The sequence below is a fragment of the Panicum virgatum genome, chromosome 9N, assembly GCF_016808335.1.
Source record: "Panicum virgatum strain AP13 chromosome 9N, P.virgatum_v5, whole genome shotgun sequence".
Taxonomy (NCBI): Eukaryota; Viridiplantae; Streptophyta; class Magnoliopsida; order Poales; family Poaceae; genus Panicum; species Panicum virgatum.
The window spans coordinates 16,335,666-16,357,142 of record NC_053153.1 but is presented as its reverse complement, the minus strand read 5'-3'; the positions used below and the strand labels follow the sequence as shown (position 1 = coordinate 16,357,142).

Sequence of the window (21,477 nt, the reverse complement as noted above, 5' to 3'; positions counted from 1 at the left end):
CAGTGCCACAATAAACATTCAGATACTCTCCAATACTTTATATTGCAATGGGCATTGGCATATTGATGCACGATCTACAAACACAAGCAGTCTTAAGTACATATTTAAGGATTGAGGCGTCGACTCGACCAAGAAACATGTATATATAATTAAGGAAAGCACATCGCGTTCACTTCTATACAGAGGGCATACACATACACATACACGCATAACACAAAAAGGCCTAACACAAGTCAGCTTGCAAAATTCAATGAAATGAATGGAATACATAGCTATTGCGCCGTCAAGTAACTCATGGCACTGTACTTGCATCTAAAAGCTAGCGAGGATCTCTTTCATTTCGGCGACCGACATGATGGGCTCATTCCCATAGATCCGTGATACCATCTGAACAAAGCTCTCGTACTTGTCCAAAAATTCTTTCTGCAAATGTGGAGCAGATTACGTAAATTCAGCTTCAAGGGTATTGGTCTTCATTTCGAGACGATCTCACGTGGTGCCAGTACTGAACAAAACATCCATACTAAAAGGATTGGTTAGGCTAGCTTACCTTGCACTTGTCCCACAGCGAAGGAAACAACTCATCAGAGGTCAGTGTCTTCTGTAACCTCCTATACATGGCGCCAATTGACTTGTCAATCTGCACAATGTTGCGATTACGTGAATTATCATGGCATCTTGAATACAAGGAAAAAAAATACAGGGCATCGAACTGTTATCAATGATACAAAATAAAAGATGATACGTCTGAAACACTACAAAGAAATAAGTGCAAACCACATAAGAAAAATTGAATTCAGCTGAGAACCAAGTAAAAAATGTATAATTGTTTTTTAACCACAAGAGAATTTGACCCCTTTGGGCGCATCTGTTAATATGGTTGCTTGGTAGAAAACTCTGAAATACAGCTGCATCATGGAACAGTTCCCGATTACTTACCCCAGATAAACTGGATTTCAGAACCCTCCTTAGGTCAGTTTTCGACAACCCAAGCTGAAACGGGATCTGAGAATTTCAAGAAAGAAAAGTTATATAACTTGAAAAAAAGGAATATTCAGAGTTCATTAATTGCCACCACCCAAAAGTTAAGTACATGCAAACAATTAGAATGTGTAACAGAGGACTGACCCACCAAAATGCCCACCCAATCCCTCAGTTCTGTATTTGTGTGTACGCGTGCGCGCGAGGGGGGGGGGGTGGATTGGTCCTAGGTCTAAGGGAACAAGGGAGTAAATGGGGGATACAAAGTGGTAGACTGGTAATACCCTGCAACATATATCATGTAATAAAGTTAGCTCACCTCCTCAGCAGCAATGGTGTATGTCAATTCTTCAACTTTACGATTGAACTGAAACAATCTCTCAAATTGCTGCCAAAAGGTCCAAAAGATAATCTTACATTTGTCAGGGGCAAATACATTATACCCACAGCAAGTAGACTTTTGAGTAGATTTACATACAAGGTAAATGAGGGAGCTGATATGGCGAGTGCAAGCTAGTTCGTATGATTCACTGGCTTGATGGTAGAATTTTGCAAGCGTTGGCACAACATTAGCCAAGTCATAAAGACTGCATCAAACAATAATATATTGTTAGTTTTGTAGACGCACCAAGGCGAGCATGCATATAAGTGAAATATTAGATGCTCAATCATAAGAATGAGCCCAGGTTGGAGAAAGATGAAGAATCATAACCTGTTCTGGAAAGCAGCATAATTCTCTATCAGCACAATATCTGCAGTTTTAGGATCACTCTGTGCAATTTTCTCCAAAGTTGCAAACATTGTGCTAACCTATTCCATAATACCAAAGCACCTTAGTCAAATCGTGAAAATTGAAGTACTCAAATTACAAAATAATGTAAGCAAATACAGATAAAAAGATAAAATAGAAATCTTGCGTCAAAGCAAAATCATAGGAATAAATCCTTTACATTTTACTCTAAATTAACTTAGCAACATATTATGCCATGTAATCTCTAAATTACACCTCACCATTCCCATGAGTTTAGGATCTAAAAACTATTATACACCACTTCGTGCAAAGGAAGATGTAAAAACTGTGTGTATATTTTCAGAGGGTGATCTTTTCACTAAAGACACCATTCAGTGGGCACATTTAAAACTATGAATTCAAGTGTTGATCGGCAAGTAAACATTACTCAACAGCCCACAGCATAGTATATGCCATATGCAGTACTAATTTGAAATTCATGACCCAATTTTGCAATGTAATATCACAAATGTAAAGAAGTGCAAGATTGGAAAGCAATGAAACTCACTAGCTTTGTGTATGCTTTATCAATTAAATCTCTGGACTGCCCTTGAATATACTGTTCCATCCGTGATGCAAGGACAGCGAATCTGAAAATGAAACACATAACAGTAAGATCTTGGTTTATGTTTACTACTTCTGAAGGGATTCTCAAGACAAACATTTTTTTGAGCTGAAGGGGCAGGAGAACTGCGCATCACTATATTAAGAAGGAAAAAAAAGGGGGGAAGCTACAGATACATAGGGGTTGTAACCCCCTAAGATACAAACACACAGACTCTCTCTCCCAAAAGAATAAGAGGACCAGGACTAGACCAACCAGTAACTGGCCCTAGGCGCCAGCGCCAGGGCGAGGAGGTAAGAAACTCCTCTAGCCCCAGCCATAGACCACTGTTGCAGATCTTCAATGATGGTCGAACACTTGTCGCATATACCCATCAATAAGCATATTTGATCTTGTTATCTTTTAGCATAATTTTATCATATAATCACCACTTCCAAGAATGAGAACACTGGAGGCCAGTTACCTATTGCCAGTTTTCATATTTTTGGGTAAGAGCTGTGCTACTGCTTAGGCAAAACATATGTGAGAACCTATTGCGTCATGTTGATTTCATTTGCTGTTGTTTACACAGAGAATGCAATAGTATAGGGTTAAAGGCTATGTTTTACCACATTTAAACAGGGCTTTTGCCAATTTCCAACATGTACTATGTTCATATGAAGAATATGTGCTATTCTGTATCTTTTCTAAATCCAAAATATTTAGAATTTTCTATCAGTCTAAGTGCAACTGAATTAATATTTAATAAATAATCATACAAAACTAGCATTTAGTAACACAAACAAAAGGGGAGACCGCACACATGGAATGTTTTATCAGCATTTCTGTATCGAAATATAAACAACTACTCCCTCTGTGTTTATAGTGTGTATCAGGATTTGAAAATATCAAACTTCATGAATTTTGACCAACAATTACTCAAATTATATGCATGCTTAGTTTACGTAAGTTATATCAATAGACTACGGCACTGATTGTATGTTGTAAGAGAAATTGATGTTCAAACACTCAAAGTACACTTCTTAAGACTTTTTCAACTCCTAATATGCCTTATAAAAAGACAGGAAGGGGTGTTATTGTTAGAGTATATTACCTTGGAATGTAGGCTAGAATGCCGGTTTGACGAACATTTCTTTCATTACGCTCAATTTGATGGCATGCTTCATCAATAAACTGAAAAGAGAGAAGAAATGCATAAACAAAAACAAGCAGTGGACAGAAAGACAGCCTGTATTGAACAGTTAGAGCGGTATTGGATCAGCGAGGGAACTAACCCGACTGAACTGTACTGATATTCTTGATTCCAAGTCATCAAGTAGTTTGCGAACAAATCCTGCAGCATCAGCTTTCTGCCCAGAAAGGTAGCGCTCTGTGATCCCATGCATGGAGATGCAGCGCAAGGGGTCAATTTTGTATGCCCAATCTACAACTGCATAGAAGTCTTCCTGTAATAGAAGCGATAAAACATTTCACCATCATTTGAAGGAAGCAGCAATACTACAATCTAGCTGTGGAAGCCCAATCTACAAAGTACTTCATTTTGCCTCATCAAAAAAGTTTTTTCCCCTTCTTTCCACCAGGGTGTAAGAGTGAGGGTTGCAGTGTTTTGTAACATGAAATTTACCTGGATTCCATCAAGTAGTTCTTGAAGAGCTTCGTTCAATGTACCCAGCTCAGCAGATGTACTATCTGGAGATAGGATAATCACACAATAGAAACGGCGCAATAACGTTACATACATGACGTGCATGAAGGGTTATCACATAAGAAACGGAGCATTAGCATTACACCATAAAATGCAAATTTGTCATTACAAGAAAAGGTACCAGGTTTAAGATCATTGCCATCTGGATCCATAAGACCCAGGTCATCATCTGCGTCATTTCCTCCAGATTTGCTCTTATTAACATTAGGAGAACCAGCTGGAACAAGTGCAGGTACTTCAAAGCACATAAAATGTGCAAAAAAGGAACTCTGTAAATGTAACAGCTATTAATTTGTCTATCAAGTGAAACAGATAGTCATGGAGCTGCACTTAGTGAAAAAAAAAGAGAGTAACCTCATCCACAAGAAGTGGGATAAATATTGTGAGCATCCTTGAGTATGCATCCGATACTGTTGAAGTATCAGCACTGCTTCCATTGTGACCAGAGCCATTAGAACCTTCAAGCCACACAGCAGGATTCTTGGGTGCTTTTGTACTTGCACGAAGTTCATTGGCAAATTCACGTGCCTGAATCAAATTAAAGAAGGTAAACTCTAAAATTGTGAATCCTTTAAAATGGAATAAAGAAGACACATGGATTGTAAAACAACAGTAGCCTTTAACAAAAGACTCGAAACAAAAGAAATTATGAGTTTTTATATGTGAGATGAAAACAATGAACACATCTGAAATAGATGAGCATGAAGTGAAGTGGTACGGCTATCAAAGAAAAAGCATTCACTATCCATATCTGACCTCTCGACGTAGTAGTAAATTAAGGGAATGACAGTATGCCTTTCTTAAGGGGCCTAAGCAGCTCTTGTCCAGACCCTGCCGTAAATGAGCAGCAAGAAATGGTAAATATGGCACTGGAGTAAAATATGTAGTATGAGGCAGGGCAATTATTACCTTTAAGTGCTGCAGAAGCCGGGCGTATGTCCTGCACTTGTACCTAAGGTCAGCATGATCAGGCCGCTTCAATTGTCCTCGCTACTTTCAGTTCAAAGTGAACTCTGTAAGTCATCTCACTATATAAAAAAAATTACTTTGAAAAGGAAGCTATGAAGAAACCTGAGAAAAGTAGCTTTTGTCACTTATCATGAAGTCTACCAAGCTGGAGAAGTAGTTCCGCAAAAACTCTGATGCTCGTCGAACAAAAGTTGTTTTCAGTTTCTCCAGTTCTGCCTTTTTCTCTCTAACCTGAAAGAATTTTTTACAATAAAGTATTTTACCAGAGACGCACAGATTTCGACATTAACTTTCACAAAGGAAAACTTAAATAGGGTTTCTTAAGGAAACAGTGATACACATTATTGGCTCTATGAAATCCAAAATTTTACGATAGAAGCTCTGCAAACTTGTTTGTTAACCAATACATGTAAATGCCTTTACAACGAAGATTTTATCAATGTTCACAGTGCTACAACTCTAATGTGAATAGCTCTCTAATGTTAGCAGCTTAACACAATCAATTCCATGCATGTGACCTGGCACTAGTCAATGTAAACTAATAGTGGAAAATGAGAATGATGGAGATAGCTTACAGCGCGCATGTTGACATAGCATGGGTCCAAATTTGGAACTTCAAGGCTGCGGATGGCCCCTGTCAACCATTCACATGCCTCAACATTTTTCAGCATCCTTGACTCTTCAAATGAGCCTCCAGTTAGCGATGCTGCAAACTGCATTGGATATAAACAAAAAAAAACAAATATTACAGATAAAATTTAGGGAGATGAACATTATTCTTCTCTACACCATACCTCCTGTGGAATCCGTAGACGTTCGAGCAATTTATCTAGCTCTTCCATAAGTGCTTTGTTATTTACAGACTGCATCTCCAAGCCATTGTTACGTGATTCAATCTGCAAAATAACATCGCATACGACTCTGTTAAGTTCTTTCTTATCAGCATCTAGAAGAATTTGTTTCTTCTGGTAACTGTAGGAAAGTAGGATGGGTATAATGTGGTCGATTGTATTGCAATGAGCCCCTTGGGCGGTATATATAGGAGTACAAGGCTTGGAGGGCAAGGCACCTCACCTAGAGATAAGGAAGGCTATCACGGGATTACATCAATCCTAAACTACCATATCTGGAGTTGCCTAATATACTCTAACATCCCCCCGCAGTCGTAGCGGTAGCAACACGAACGGTCAGACTGGAGAACAATGGAGACGTATCCCCCCTGCAGTCGGAACGTCGGTGCGAAAGCTTTGACTGGAGACTCATGCAGATGATAGCCCTTTAGTGCCGTAGTAGCCGAAGTCGAGGTGGACGTGGTCGAAGCCGTGGAGGGGGCGCGAGTCGAAGCGTCGTCGAGGTGCTCGAGTACACAAGCTCAGCAGCTTCTTGCCGAAGACAGCAGCAGGACGGTGTGGCGGATGACGAAGGTAGACGGCGCGGTTTGCGACTTAGGTCACGCTCAGGACAGGGGTGGCGACGGCGCAGGTTGCAGCAAGTGTCGCGCTCAGATCAAGGGTGGCGACGACGTCTTCCTTCAGGAACATCGGCGGCGATGTCCGTGCGAAAACGGCTGGAGGCACGGAGGCGGATTGAGCGCCTGCTTGACGAAGACCGGCGGCGAGTGGCGCCACCGCCTGAAAAGGCGACGGTACCGGTAGGGTGGCTTGATCACGAACGTCGTCGCTGCAGCCTGGAAGGCGCAGCAACAACCTCGTCCTTCGGGAGGGTCGACGATGAACGGCGACGAACAGCAGGGCGACGCAAACCCGATAGCGAATCGGGAAAAAGCTAAAAAATCACACAGCAGCAGCAAGGTGACCTCCGGGTACAATCTCGGGTGCCGTAGCGAATTCCTCTCCTCCTTGTCTCTTCCCCACGTGGTCAACACAGGACAGAGAAAACAGAGGAGATTGGAAAACCCGAGCGGTTCTCCGCTCGTCAGGCCAAGATCCGCCCCCGCAACCACGTCTTCTCGAGAAGCAGAGGCGGCGCTGGGGGAGGAAGGGCGGCGGCCGATGGTGCAGGGGAGGTAGCCGGCGAGGGAAGGGCGGTGGGGCGGAGCCCACGACGCGGCGGCCCGACAGCGACGTCGACCGGCGATGCTGCGGCCCGTCCTCCCGACGGCGCGGTCTTGGCTCCTCCCCTCCAGCCGCGCACGCGCGCGGTACGTAGGCCGTGCGGCGGCACTAGGAGGGGCTCTGCCCCCTCGGCAGCCGCGCACGAGCGCTGTCGTGCGGCGGCGGCGGCGCTGGGAAGGAGAGCTGGCCTGAGGCACGGAAGTGGCGGGGAAGCCATGAGCGGGGCCGGGGACGACGACGCAGAGGCGGCGGCAGCCCAAGGCGGAGCCATGGCTATGACGACGAGCGACACGGCCACGACGACGGTAGAGGTCAGCCCTCCTGCTGCTTGTGGACGACGATGGCGGCGCGGATCAGAGGGATCCGCGGCACATCCTAGGAGGGCGCTTCCCCCGGCGGAGATCGATCTCCCCGGGGGCGGCGCGACGGCAGCGGAAGCGGTGGCGGCTAGGTCAGGATCTAAAACCTAGGTGTCTGATGCCATGTAGGAAAGGTAGGATGCGTATAATGTGGTCGATTGTATTGCAATGAGCCCCTTGGGCGGTATATATAGGAGTACAAGGCTTGGAGGACAAGGCACCTCACCTAGAGATAAGGAAGGCTATCACGGGATTACATCAATCCTAAACTACCATATCTGGAGTTGCCTAATATACTCTAACAGTAACAATTGACCACACCAGGATCCCAAAAGCAAATGAGATTTTTATTTCAGAATGGCAAATCCAGGAGACCAGGACAAGGGCAAAGGTAGAATCCTACCAAAATTCTGAAAATGATTATAACTAGGAAGTATGAGTTCAAGATCTTCAGGTTCAAAGTGAGTGTTACATCCAGCTAGATGTTGTTAAAAGGGTCAGACTAGAGGGGCTGGAATTCTGAATGCATGTGTGACTCAAATAAACAGCATGCTACCATAGGATAACTGCAGTCCAACACAGTATAGCATAAATATGCGACGGGCGGCGGCGTGATAGATGGGCAGCAGCCGCAAAGGATGGCTGCAGCTCCACGCGGACGACGAAGCCGCAACGGGCAGCGACAAGGACAGAGCCATGACAGCAGCGGTCAATGGCAGAGGCTGAAGAGATGAGATGGGGGGAGAAGGGACAGGCTGCCCCTGCACAGCCCAAAGACGGGCGCGAGCCGCAAAAGCAGGCAGCAGCAGAGGAAATCCAAGGTGGAAAAAAAATGAATCTTGGGTGGTAGATTAGTCTAACCCTAACCCTAATCCTTGCTCTCATTCCACGTTACTAACCTTGGTTATTTTAGAGTGATAATACTGTCCATTAGGGATAAGACATATATAGAGTCCTCATGGCCTACAATATAGATGAGCCTTGATATACTTAGCTGTGAGGTCCTTGAGTTTTGAAGGGAAGGTAATGTGTTTGATCCCTGGAGACGCAGAGGAATATTTTCATATCTATTTTCCACATATTTTCCCTTATCAGTATACTTCTTAAGTTCCTGCACCTAATCGATAAACCCTGATCCATTCTTTTCGGGTTCAAACTGAGTAGTTTCTCTGGTTTTCAACTTTTCATAGCTATGCTTCTAACAAGTAATTCGAGTAAACATGCATCAATTGACGGAACTCCCAAGCATACCGATGCAATATCTTCTCTCATATGCCTGAGCTTCAGGTTGAAAATCCGTAGCCACTCATCCATATCATCTACAGTGGCACTAGCAGCATCCAGACCCTGCAAGACCTGAAGATTCAAGCTACTAGATCAGTCAATGAAATAAACTTCCATACCAAAAACATTAACAATTATCAATCTAGCATAAAAGTGTGAGGCAGAATGGCAATCGGATGCTGTAGTATATCATTATTAGTGAAGAAAAATTTAACAATATATCACAAAGAAACACAGAAGCAATACCTCCTCTATTAAAGGCTCACTTTCCAGTAATTGATACACATTTGCTGCTTCCAGAGCCACAAGCTCCTGCTTCAATCTCTCAGAGAATGCATCTGCCTCACCTATACCCATAACATACCTGCATTATTTACACTAGTAAGATTGTAGTGCCACCATAATCATTTCAGCAGTAGTAAGGTTGAAAGCAAGTGATATGCAGACTAATCATGCATGGGAAGATTGGAAGGGCAGACGGGTTGTTGAAGCGCGATATTTTCTATTAGTCTGGTATTTCTTGTGTGCACAATGGTACAGTGGAAGTTATCGAGGTTGTAGACCATGAGGACGAGTTGATGGGGGCATGGGCCAGTATGAACTACTAAATACCCTTATGTTTCCACTGGTGTAACATGGTAAACACAGACAAAATCATAGTTCCGCTTCAATGGAACTAGGGATGACCTATTTGTATTCTAAAAAAATAGTAGATGCAAACTTCAAAAACTGTAGATTTAATTACTAGAATGCTACTGGTTCCTGCTAAAAGAATGAATAAACAATAAAAAGCTGATGTCTGTAGTTTTAGTGACTAATATTTGCAATAATCTGGGGTAAATCTACATATAAGATGCATGTACTAACGTGTCAAGAAGTGCCTCCATGTCTTCTTCTTCCTCCTTAGCTTGGGACACGAGATCATTTTCAACGGTTACTGTTACTTTCCTCTCCGTTTGAGTAACAGCTGATGTCTCTTGTCCATCTTGGGTGCTCACTTGATTATCTATGGTCAATGTGTTTTCCTGAAAAGGGTTCATTAGAAAAATCAAGACAGCATCACAGCAAGACATGAATGGAACATATGAAAGAAAACCATCATTATGTAGAGTTATGCATTACAGAAATAAGAAGGTTGTCCTGAATAGTCTCGTTCCTTATCTTATGTTAGAGTGTTATATGATTTGCAAAGGTCAAACATTAACTTTATATCTTCTTCATTTTCTTTAACTTATATTCCACCAGCTGCAAAATTCTGTTGGACTTGGATATATACAGTCTTCAAACGTAACTTGGATCAGTGATTCCTATTATTTATTTACATAACATACAATAAATGCAATTTCAAAGATGTACGATCTCAAGCTTCCAGAAGATAAACCAAATTTATCTTGAAAATTTCAACATTTTAGTTTTCACCAGATGTCCCAATCAATAAAAATAATTAAAGATGTACAAACTAGCTTGTAGAAGCTAAACTTAATCTTAAAGTGTTATAGATAAACAGTTGGGGTTAAATTAGTTTTATCAAATCACTAAAGGATAATATCAGTACCCTACTCCTATATATTAGAAAGCATTGAAAGAGAGATCAGGTACAAACAAACACCACTCCCAATGGATGGAAATAGGTTTTAATATGCACCTTTGCCCAAAGAGCTAGCTCCACAATATCAATTCCAACAACTTTTGGAAGATAACTAAGTATCTCCTTGCACATGTTCAGGATACAAAAAAGCAGACGATTTCTGCAAAACATATAGCAAAGAATGACAGGTAAAGAAGAGAGAACAAAAGAATATGGATAAAAATAGCAGTATAGCAGAGTCTACCACAGAGCAAACATTCTAGGCAACAACCTGTCATCAATATTACGCATTGTCCATTGTGGCGGCGCTACACTTTGACTCCTAAGATTATCAAATCCCTGCAGTCCAGGCATAAAGAGTTAGCAATGGTTACAACCAATGGTTTCTTCAAATAAACCACAAGCAGTGCGAAAGAGAGTAAAGTACAATAGTACATACCAGAACAAATGTGCAACCACTGGGATCACTGGAAATAACCTCAACCTTTGTTAGATGTTTCAGCTTGTAAAGTTTGGCTGGCTGAAATGAAAAATGAGAGGTTTAGTATCTAGAAGCAGACTAAGCAGTAACCTTCACCAGGGAAAAAAAGCCTAGTACATTCTTTTTATTGATGCAGGGGTATTACAATACATAACCCAGCTGAAAGTAATATTCATGCGTTCATATCATGAGTGATGGAAACAACAGAAGAAAGACCAGTTATTTAATCATGCATGCAATGAAAAATACACAATGACCAAACAGTGTCCCATCTTTCAACAACAGCATATATACCCTAATGCAACGTTAAGGCACTGATGAACAAGATAACCTATTCCTGTCATGTACTGGACAGCTATTAGCTAGCAAGATTGTCAATACAGAAAACAAACCTCAAGCACTGCCCCAGATGAATACTTTAATACTCGGAGGAAAGCTTTGTTTGCCTCACCTCTTGAAGATTGTTTAACTGCACAAAAGTTAAAATTGTTCAGCAGATGCTGCAAGCATATATCTTTTATATTAACACATTTACTACATTATGTTTCAAGCATATAACGGCATATATTTATTTTTAGATACTAATCATATGCCGCCCAAGATATAGCTTGTGTTTCAAAAGGAAAAAACTAGCTCCACCTAGGCACTAGGTGAAGCACCTAGGCATTTTGTCTAGGCATTTTTTTTCATCTAGAGCATTTGATTTGTATATGAATGTGGGAGAAATAAAGATGGTAGATGATGAAATACAGTCATAGAACTCATGTGTGGCTTATAATGTTAAATTCTCTATTTTGATATGCCAAAATCTCCACATAACATGACATTACCCTAGCCATTAAGAAGATACAATCGCCTACGCATGCCTAGGCGCTACACCTTGACTGCCTACCTAGCGCCTAGCGCTTTCTGAAACAATTAGCTACCAAACAGAAATATTAGCGAATCTCTACAGGCCGCGGCTAATAAATCCAAAGTAAACAAGGTCATTTTTTGGGCAGATGAAATGACTGCGGTAAATTAAGGGATTATCTTCCGGAGCAAACTCGCTCTACATTGTCAGACTCCATCTATTTGAAAAAAAAAATCAGTGTTCTTGCAATCCTCAAAGCGACCACTTTCTGCTCATACCCACAAAGAATATGTTTGAAACAACAACAAAGCTACGGCAGTTATATTATGACCTGTTCAGCAATGGCTGTGTTGGCTTGGATACGACAAAGTCCAGATGGAAGCAGCCAGCATTACAAAAACTATGTGATGAGACAAAGAGATTATGTCTCGATCTTGGATTGGGAAGCTACCAGGTCATTAATCCACTTCCAGGGAACAAAACATAATTGCCTCACACCACATTTCCCTTTTAGCAGGTTATGCTAGGCTGTCTCATAACGCCATCAATCTCAGTATGTAACGGGGACAGTACGTCATCACCTCTAGCCAACTTTGGTCTTTGGCAGCTCCAGCTAACCTCAGTTCGCAAGGGCATATCAAGCAGCGCCAGCACATCATCCAATCAGCTTCGTCAGGTAGCGATTGGTCCTCTTTTCTGCCCCTTAGTTGTTGCAGTCGGCCAACGTACAAGGTTTGTGTTCTCTCATTTGCATTTTCCTGGTCTGGAGCTTTGAATTGCGACAGCTAATAGGAAAGTTCTGTGCACTTCAACTATGCAGAGTGGATGCAAAGTCTAAATGTAGGCTACTTCCGATTCCAGTAGCAGGAGCAATCAGCTCAATTTATACGACAATTGCTTGTTCTAGTGTGCAGTGGGATGTTTGGAATGTCGGTGGCACAAGTAAAAAAATCTAGCGAATTTCGTGATTTAGAGCTAGTAGCATCAGTTAAGCAAAACGGATCTCGTCAAGCCAGCGATAAGTGCACAAAGCATAACGATCCAGAGTAGCCCCTGGCCGACTGGTGGGTTCCAAGCTGCTCCAGATCACGACCGTCTGGGCAAGCAAGAGCCGCAAAAGGAGGAGATGAAGCAGCATAACACCAGCTCCGCAAAATCCTCTCCGAGCCACCTAATCCGCTCCAAGCTACCGATTCAGTGCTCGGGCACAGCGCAGCGCAGCAGCCGAAACGAAGCAGAAACAGAAGCAGGAAAGGGGCGGGGCACCGACCGGTGAGCGCGAGGACGCGGGGCTTGGCGAGCCTGCCGAGCTTCTCGAAGATGCCGCGGCCCTTGGCGACGCGGATGGAGAAGGTGACCTCCTCGCCGCGCGCGCCCGACGCCGCCACGGCGGCCGCGCACGCGCGCCGCAGCTCCGCGTCGTCCGCGCTCGACTTCGCCATGGCCGCACCCCGGGTCGAGCTCCTCCTCCCCCGCTGGTCGGGCCCCGGGCTCGCCGCCGATCTGAGGGAGGGAGGGCACGCGCGTGACGCGGTGGAGGGGGATAGGTTGGTGGTGCGGCGTGACGGTGGCGTCGCGTCGGCTAGGCTCGGGGGGGAAAGACGGGGACGGAGGGGAGGAAGATTAATCCGTCAAATCATTTTCTTTTCTTCGTACAGTGTGGTTGCGTCATTGCGTGGGAGGGACCGTGGGTGCTGCGGTTTACTGTACTGGGGTTTTCACTTTCACTTTTCACCGGCGCGGTGGGAGAAGAGGGGAGGGAGGAGCGTGGGCGGGCGGGCCGGGGGGCCGCTGGACCTGGGCTCGGTCTGGTTGACTTGGTGTGACCAGGGTTAACGAAACCGGTGGGAATCGGTTTGACTAGTTACCGGTCAAACCGGTCCGACCCGGTTACGGTTTGGGCCGGTTTTCAAACCGGCCCCAATTCAAAATTTAAATTTAAATTTAAAAAAATAAAAATTCCCAAACCGGTAATACCGGCCGGTAAACCAGTCAAACCGGTCTACCGGCCCCAATTCAAAATTAAAATTTGAATTCAAAAAAATAAAAAATTCTCAAATCGGTCATACCGGCCGGTAAACCGGTCAAACCGGTCGGTATACCGGTCGGAACCGGTTGCACATGCGATTTTGAATTTGGATTTGAATTCAACAGGTTTCTACCGGTTTTCGGTCAAACCGGTCCGGTAAACCGCTACCGGAGGGCAGCAGTTTGACCGGACCGGTCGGATTTGTAAACCCTGGGTGGGACTCGCGGTGGAACCGGAACCGGCGCGAGTCGCGGCTCTACTTCTGTCCTTGCACCGGACCTGAAAAGAGGTGGTTTCTCTCTGGAATCATTTTTTTGGCGAACACATGTCGCAGGGCGTCTATTCATCGCACTGTGCGATGAGATTAGATGAAGCTATCCCTCAAAACTTTTTTGTGCGGCCGTCCTCTGTCCCCCCATCTCTTATCCTCTTCCTCGGCCGGCAGCTCTCGTCGTACCGCCCACGAACCACCTATCGTCACCTTTCTCCTTTCTCTTCCCTTCTTTCTCACCCTCACCACCGGTCACCATCCACCAATTGTCCAACCCTAACCGGTCGATGGCGCTTTCGGACTGCTTTGCCTCCGCTGTCGGTTGAACAGTCGCCGCCGCCGCTGGACCGTCGCCGCCCCTGGCCCCCTCCTCTTCCATAGCCTGAGGTCATAGAGCTGCCCCCACCTACAGCAACCCAAAACCCTAAAGCTCCGCTGTCACCCTCCACCACCCAGTGGCTGCTTCCCCGACCTCCCACCCTCGGACCTCGACAACCCTCCTCCCCTAACTTGGCAGCCATCACTATCATGAGGTCGAGAGGAAAAAGAAGAGTGTTGGCGCCACCTCGCATATGTGATGTCAGGCACGCATGTTTTGGTGCTTTGCCAAGCATAATATCGAGAGATAACTACAATATCTTTTGAAAAGGCGAGATGACTATGACGGGCAGCACCTCTGTTTAAGTTAACTTGAGGTCTAACAACATTACCTTACTCTTGTAGGATCGACTATAATCTTCCTTTCTCCTTTCTCGCATCACCCCCATCAACTCCGCAAATCCGCGGATACCGAACCCGATGGGCGCGGATTCGGATGGATATCTACTAACGGGTTTGAAATTTTGATATCCAAACCCGCAAATCCGCTGACATGTGGGCCCGAGCAGCACTATATATAAAAGAGCTTCTAAGGTTTGAGTCATTTCTCTCGTTCTCTTCCCAATTCCCACTCCTAGTCGCCACCCCCACCCCCAACCTTCCTACCCAATGCCCCCTCCTGGCCGCCTTCTTGACCGGGACCCAGTCCCCCACCCAACGACCCCAATCTAGACCTGGGCATGGGCTGCCCGACCCGACGGACCCGACCCAACCCGCCCGAAAATAGCCCGACCCGACCCGACCCGAAGAGTTTGATGGGCGGGCTCGGGTCAAAATTTTTGACCCGGTATGACTGACGGGCCGGGCACGGGCTAAAAATTTTGACCCGAAACCCGAAAAACCCGAAGGAACCCGACATTTTACATAGGCCCGGCCCGACCCGACCCGAACCCGACCCGACCCGACTGGCTGTCGGGTCGGGTGCGGGCTCAATTTTACGGCCCGGCCACCGGGTCGGGTCGGGCACGGGCCGCTAGAAAAAACACCGGGCTTTTTTGGGCCCGACCCGAACCCGACTCGGCCCGGAGGATGCCCAGGTCTACCCCAATCTCCCATCCTCCTCGAGCCCCTGCGGCGCCGGTGGTGCAGTGCCGCACGGCCCGCACCCCACCCGCTCGGCGCTCCTACACCGGCCACCGCTCGCCCCCGGCTGCCGCTCCCCTGCAGATCATCTCTCCACGCCGGCTGCTGCTCCCCCTCCGCCTCTGGCCTCCAATGGGCCATCTTCCTCAGCTCCTCCACGGGCCGCGGCTCCGACCAGACGTCAGGTCCCCCGACGCAGCAAGCGAGCGACGCTAGCGGCCAGCGCCCAGGCCCAGGACCCTGAAGCACCTGGATCTAGCGACACCAGCACCTGGCCCCAAGCGCCCCCTCCGACGCACCTGGAATCTTGGATCCAACAAAGCCAGCACCCAGCCCCAAGCCCCCTCTCCATGCTTTTATTTGTATTAGTCTATGCTGATTTTGATTTGAGGGATGTATCATACTTAGATTATTTATTTGTTAGCTTGGATTATATGCTTGATTTTCTAAAATTTGCGGGCATACGGATGTACCCGCGAGCATGCGGGTATCCGCGGGTAGCGGGCACGGGTATCATTTTGTACCCGTGGCGGGTTGCGGGCGCGGGTGCGGGCACAGGTTTTGACTCGCGGGTGCGGATCTATCAAGTCTGTATCCGCGCGGATTTTACCCGTTGCCATCCATACCATCAACCTATCGACTTGTACTATAGTTATTTACTATGATGTTTTGTTCACCTTTTAGCTAACACTTTGTTGCCTCGCCCGTAAATCCGATACTACCCGGAACACTTGATGCGGAGTCCTATCTTTGATTTTACCCACTAGTCATTGCAACCTTGTGATCACCTACAACTAGAACTACATTCTTTTTCCAGGAGCGTCTCTAAATTAAAGATAGCTGCAGGACTGAGAACCTTTACAAATTCATCAGACAAAGCGGCCGATAAGCATAAAGGATTAGACCTTCCACATTGTGGAGTGAAGCTTGAAAAAAGATCAGATCCCATCATAAAAAAGTTAGCTTCACTTCTCGTCTGCTACAATGTACAGGCTAGGAAGCCAGTACACAACAATATTTTTTTAAAGAGTTGGCACCAGTGCAAGAACTTTCACCGATTCTAGTTTTTCTAGCACGGGCATCGCATGTTACAATGTGGGGAGTGATGTTAATTTCTTCTCTCTCATTTGAAGCTTCACTTTAGACCAACATTATGGAGGGCCTACGTGCGCTTGTTGAGAGTACCGATGAATCTATAACGATCTATCACCGATGAGAAAAAAATCACCTACCAAATGAGGTATAGTGGAATAAAATGCTATATATTTTACTAAATTAAAATGCTATATCGCTCTGAACCATTAGTAATAGATACTGGCTACCAGGTGCTAAATACCACCCACTTGCAGTGGTGGAGGCAGAAATAATGACCAGAAGGAGGGATGTTTCCTCTTCCGTCTCCTCTTCTTCCTCCTCAAATTTGTAGGAAGGGTTTAGATATTTATAGGGCTCCACGGGAATCATGGCAATTCTAATTTTTGCGACTATGAGCTCGATCGGGGCTTTGCTTGTAACCCACCAAGGGACATTCCTTTCTCTCGGCTTTCTATATATATATATATATATATATATATATATATATATATATATATATATATATATATATATATATTGCTTATACTCCACCAGGAACACATAATCCGCCTAATGGTCCAACCGCATGCGGCTGAAGCTGTCAAAGTTGTTATCTTCGTGGAAGATGGAGATTAGATTGAAAATAAAGTAATCACACTATGGAGTAAGGTTGTGAAGAGCGCGAAGACAGTGCTGTAACCAAGACCGTACCGCACCTGTGTGCGGGAGCAAGCGCCATCCCAAAACTTCAAAGTGAGGAGTGGGAAGAAGGCGCCAAGTCTAAGCTTCCAAACAATCTAAAGGAGGCAACTATGTCAAATAAATCAAGAATGAGGGACCGAAACTGGCTACCAGAGGGGGGTGAATGAGAGCCGATTAAAATTTCTTCGAAATTTGAAACGTCGGCCTATGTCCCAAAATCACCGCAAGCCCTCGAACCTAGGTCAGCGAGAATAGCTATGGACAACCTATCTCGAAGCAGAAGACCCAGGTCGCAGCGCGGAAGCAAAGCGAGTCGAAACGCAGAACTGGACTGCAGAGACCGGTCAGACCGGTTGCACAGACCGGTCAGACCGGTTGGGCTGGAAATTCAAATTCCAGACCGGTCAGACTGGTTACTCAGACCGGTCAGACCGGTCGCTCCCAGACAGCCCGCCAACAAAGCTCCAAATGTCAAATCTTGAGTAAACGAAGTCCAAATTTGATGAAACTTGGAGAAAAGCTTCGTTACTACCCCGTGAACATATCCCAAAAAGATCTCACCCAAAAGATTCACGGATCGAGAGAAATCGAGAAAAGATCAAAGAGGATTGGGGTTTTCTCAAGAACACAAAATCTCCAATTCGTGAGAACTCTCGATTCCAGTAGGTTTAGCACTTGGCTAGAAGGATTAGAATCATCACAAAGAGTCCATCAAATCACGAATTCAAGGGTTGTTCTCCTCCAAACAAGAAACACACCAAAAGAGGAGAATTGAACCCAAAACGCAAGAGAGAAGGGGAGGACGAGATGCTCAGTACACACAAGTGAATCTCAAACAAATTTCATCCATTAATCTCAGAGGAATTCACCTATACAAAGGCTAGAGCCATCCGCCCATCATCCACCCACTAGATTGAAGAGAATAGCTATAATCTAAACTCTCTTTGCGTTAGAGTCCTTGGCCCTAACCTAGAGCAGGGGCAGGGAGAAGGAAAAACGAAGAGAAAACAAAAGACTCAAGAGACTCAACCAGCCACGGGCTGGTGGGGGGTATTTATACCCGGCTGCTGCGGCCAGACCGGTCAGACCGGTCCAGGGGACCAGTCAGACCGGTCGGGTCAGCAGCACACCGCTGTACAGCCTCGATCGAAGGCGGAGGTTCTTTCTTTGACTCGAAGTCTTTGCTGCGATGCCGCCACGTCGACGAAGATCCGGTCCGCGGTTTTGAAGGGTCCGCGAAAACTGGGTAGGTGGCCGGTTTTGAGAAAACCGCCAAAACCTCACGCGCGGGAAGATTCCCGCCTCCACGCCGTGGCCCTAGACGTCGTTCCCGCCTCGGCCTCCTGACGGCCCTAGACACCGCCCGATGCCCGTCACCTCCTCGCCCGCAGCGAGGCCCTAGACGCCGTCGACGCCCGTCGCCTCCGTCAGTCCCGAGACCGACGCCCGTGCCTCCACGACTTGGCGTCTTCAACTGCCGTCCGCCTCCTTGGTTTTGTGGCGCAAACCAAGAAACCCGCCTTCCGTCGCCGCTTGCGCCCTCGATCCAGGAGTAGACGCCACATCTGCCGCCCGGTCCGAGCTCGTCCACGGCAGCTCACCGTCGACACTCGACGCCCGTGTACCTGCAATCTAAAGACCAAGCGCACGATCACACCGCACGGTTGATAATTCACTCATCACAAGCAAGATAGAGTACTCAACATTCCTCAAAAAAAGATTAGATAAGAACCAGAAGAGAGAGGGAGGAGATGTACCTCATAAGCTATCTCAAATCCCTCGTAAGCCATGAATAATGGAAGAGCCCTCTTCGAACAATTTTTTTTGTCCCTATTAATCCCAAGTACTAATGCATAATTTAAATGTTTTGGAGAATGCTAGGCGCCAGATGCGCGTGCACTTGTATCCAGTAGATAAACTTACATTAATAATATTGCATTTCCATATCATGTCATGTGGGTGGTGGTGGTGTTGCACATACACCTGCCTGCCTATACTATACCTATGTCTATATCTGACAGCCCTTTCGTATAGCACATCCTTAGCTTATATGATGAGTGTCTATATCCAAATTAACTCTCGGACAAAGCAAGAAACTGCACGATGTTGCTTCTTTTCTATGGCTGTGTTTAGTTCTAAAATTTCTCTCTCCAAACTTCACTATTCATCTATCACATCAAATCTTTTGCCTCATGTATGGAGCATTAAATGTAGGTAAATAAAAAAAACTAATTGTATAGTTTTGATGTACACGACGAGACAAATCTTTTGAGTCTAGTTATATCATGGTAGGACAATAATTACCACAAATAAATAAAAAATGCTATATTATACTACAGTATCCGATGCGACTTTTTTTACCACCATTTTACGGAGCTAAACACAACCTTTACCTAATTAAACTATAGAACGATCCATCATCATCCATAAGTTTAAGGTATGAAAACGATCGACACGGACGACCCCAGCGTCGATCGAGCACTGCTGCTATATCTTCACACTAGATCCACGTTCTTCGATGACAAGTTTCCCGACATTCAATTCGTGTCTTCTTCTAGACCTACACCACTACACCAGTGACCGCCAAAGAATGTTTCTTCTCTAAGCACGTGTGCTGTTTCCATTCTCTAAGCATGATGGGAGAGAGGGAGGGTACTGCATGTGCTTCTAAATGGAGTCGCGAGAGCTGAGAAGAGCACAAAAGATATTTGCATGTAACAAAATCCACTAGAGATAAGGACGAGAGACGCCTTGTCTTGTTTGAAATCAAGGAAAAAGTGGTTACGCTTTCTCTAATGGGATAGATGGAGTATATGGCAAAATTGAACTCAAGACTTGGATCTCTTTGGATCCCTTACAAGTTACAACTCATTAAACTTTAGTATGGAATTCTTTTTAGCAAACTAAAGCTTAGATTGCTAAACTTTAGCAGGTTGTTTGAATCCCCTTGTTAAACTCTCCTAAGTGACCATGCTACCCTGCATTTAGTGCACCAACCCTACCAAGGGTATTAATTACGAGGGTAATATTTTCGTCACTTTTAGCAGGTTTAACATGTCTTGGCTTGCTAAGAGCAAGTTTAGTAATGGACAAAAAACTGGCGAAATACTACGTGTGTGAGAGAGAAACGAACGGAGAGAAAGGAACGTGTGTTTGGCGACGCGCCCGTCGCAAGTCGGCGAGAACCTATCAAAACGCGCTGCAGCGCCTGCTATTAGCCAAGATTCCTACTTAGCATTAAATGATGGCGGAGCCCACCAACACCATACGTCACGTCACCACGTGAGACGCCGGGGAGTGGGCGTGATTATTAAACTTGCTCTAAAGGTTAAAGTATTTTTTGGCCTCCATCCAAAGTTTAGCAAACGTTTTAGCAACTAAAGTTTAGCAAGGGAATCCAAGCGCGCATCTGAGGTCGTCAAATAAAGTCGAGGGTTGAGTGATCACCAAATTCCCTAGCTAGTTATGAGGTTTGTTGGTCGTTGAATGTTGACGCATAGGGGTGCTAATTGGTAACCATTAGGTGCCCCTCCAACCCTCCCTAGTTCAAAATTTTGTACTAATTCTTCAAAACTATATCTCAATTTGGAAAACTAGTACAAAATTTTGAACTAAAGAGGGTTGAAGGTGCATCTAAGGGTCACCCATTTGCATCCCTATTGACGCATCTATCCAATAGCAGTACGTAGGCGTGTGATTAGTGGGTGGAGGGAAGCAAGGTACTAAGGGTGTATTTGATAGAGCTGATTCTCTGTAGAATCTGCTAAGAACTCTATCAAACAGCTTTTTTAGAGAGATGTGATTATTTGATGATTTTGTGAAGTAATTTTGTAAAATGAACTAAAATGTTAGAAGTTGAAAAAAGTAGCTTCTTCTAATTCTGTGAAATAATTCCCGTCTTGATATTAAGAGATTATGCTAGATAATTAAAAAATCACTTTAAGCTACAACATCATTTCTCTCTCGGAGAATCAACTTATATAAAAAATCTAAATCAAATGGAGCTCTACCAAACAGATCCTACCTGACTCTACCTGTATCTAACCGTAGGAAAGTTATTTGCACAATATGCTCTACCGTCTAAGGTTGAAATATTTTTCATGTTACGCGAAGTTGAAACTCGATAGCGGAAAGTCGTTCCCGTGTGACGTATCTGATCGGCTCGTGAGTTATGATGAAACTTACTTTCTTAACCCCCGCTAAAAGAAAAAGCTGGTATAAATGAGAAACACTTTCTACAAGAAAAACCACAACGATAAAAAATTTGTGATGATCATTCGCAAAAGAAAA

General features: G+C 45.0%; 1 protein-coding gene across 1 annotated transcript; it reads right to left on the bottom strand.

Moving 5' to 3' along the window:
• Positions 1-23: 23 nt before the first annotated feature.
• LOC120689087 (exocyst complex component SEC3A-like) lies at positions 24-13,284 on the bottom strand. The gene is made up of 25 exons (XM_039971426.1): positions 12,921-13,284; positions 11,190-11,266; positions 10,756-10,836; positions 10,588-10,655; positions 10,374-10,476; positions 9,596-9,753; positions 8,975-9,092; positions 8,696-8,800; positions 5,805-5,906; positions 5,586-5,723; positions 5,113-5,241; positions 4,951-5,031; positions 4,798-4,872; positions 4,396-4,569; positions 4,163-4,310; positions 3,961-4,025; positions 3,611-3,781; positions 3,430-3,509; positions 2,280-2,361; positions 1,694-1,791; positions 1,460-1,568; positions 1,301-1,369; positions 940-1,005; positions 551-640; positions 24-423 (listed from the first exon to the last, which is right to left on the bottom strand). The coding sequence occupies exons 1-25, from the start codon at positions 13,090-13,092 to the stop codon at positions 313-315; spliced, it is 2,670 nt and encodes an 889-aa protein (XP_039827360.1). The 5' UTR covers positions 13,093-13,284; the 3' UTR covers positions 24-312.
• Positions 13,285-21,477: the final 8,193 nt, after the last annotated feature.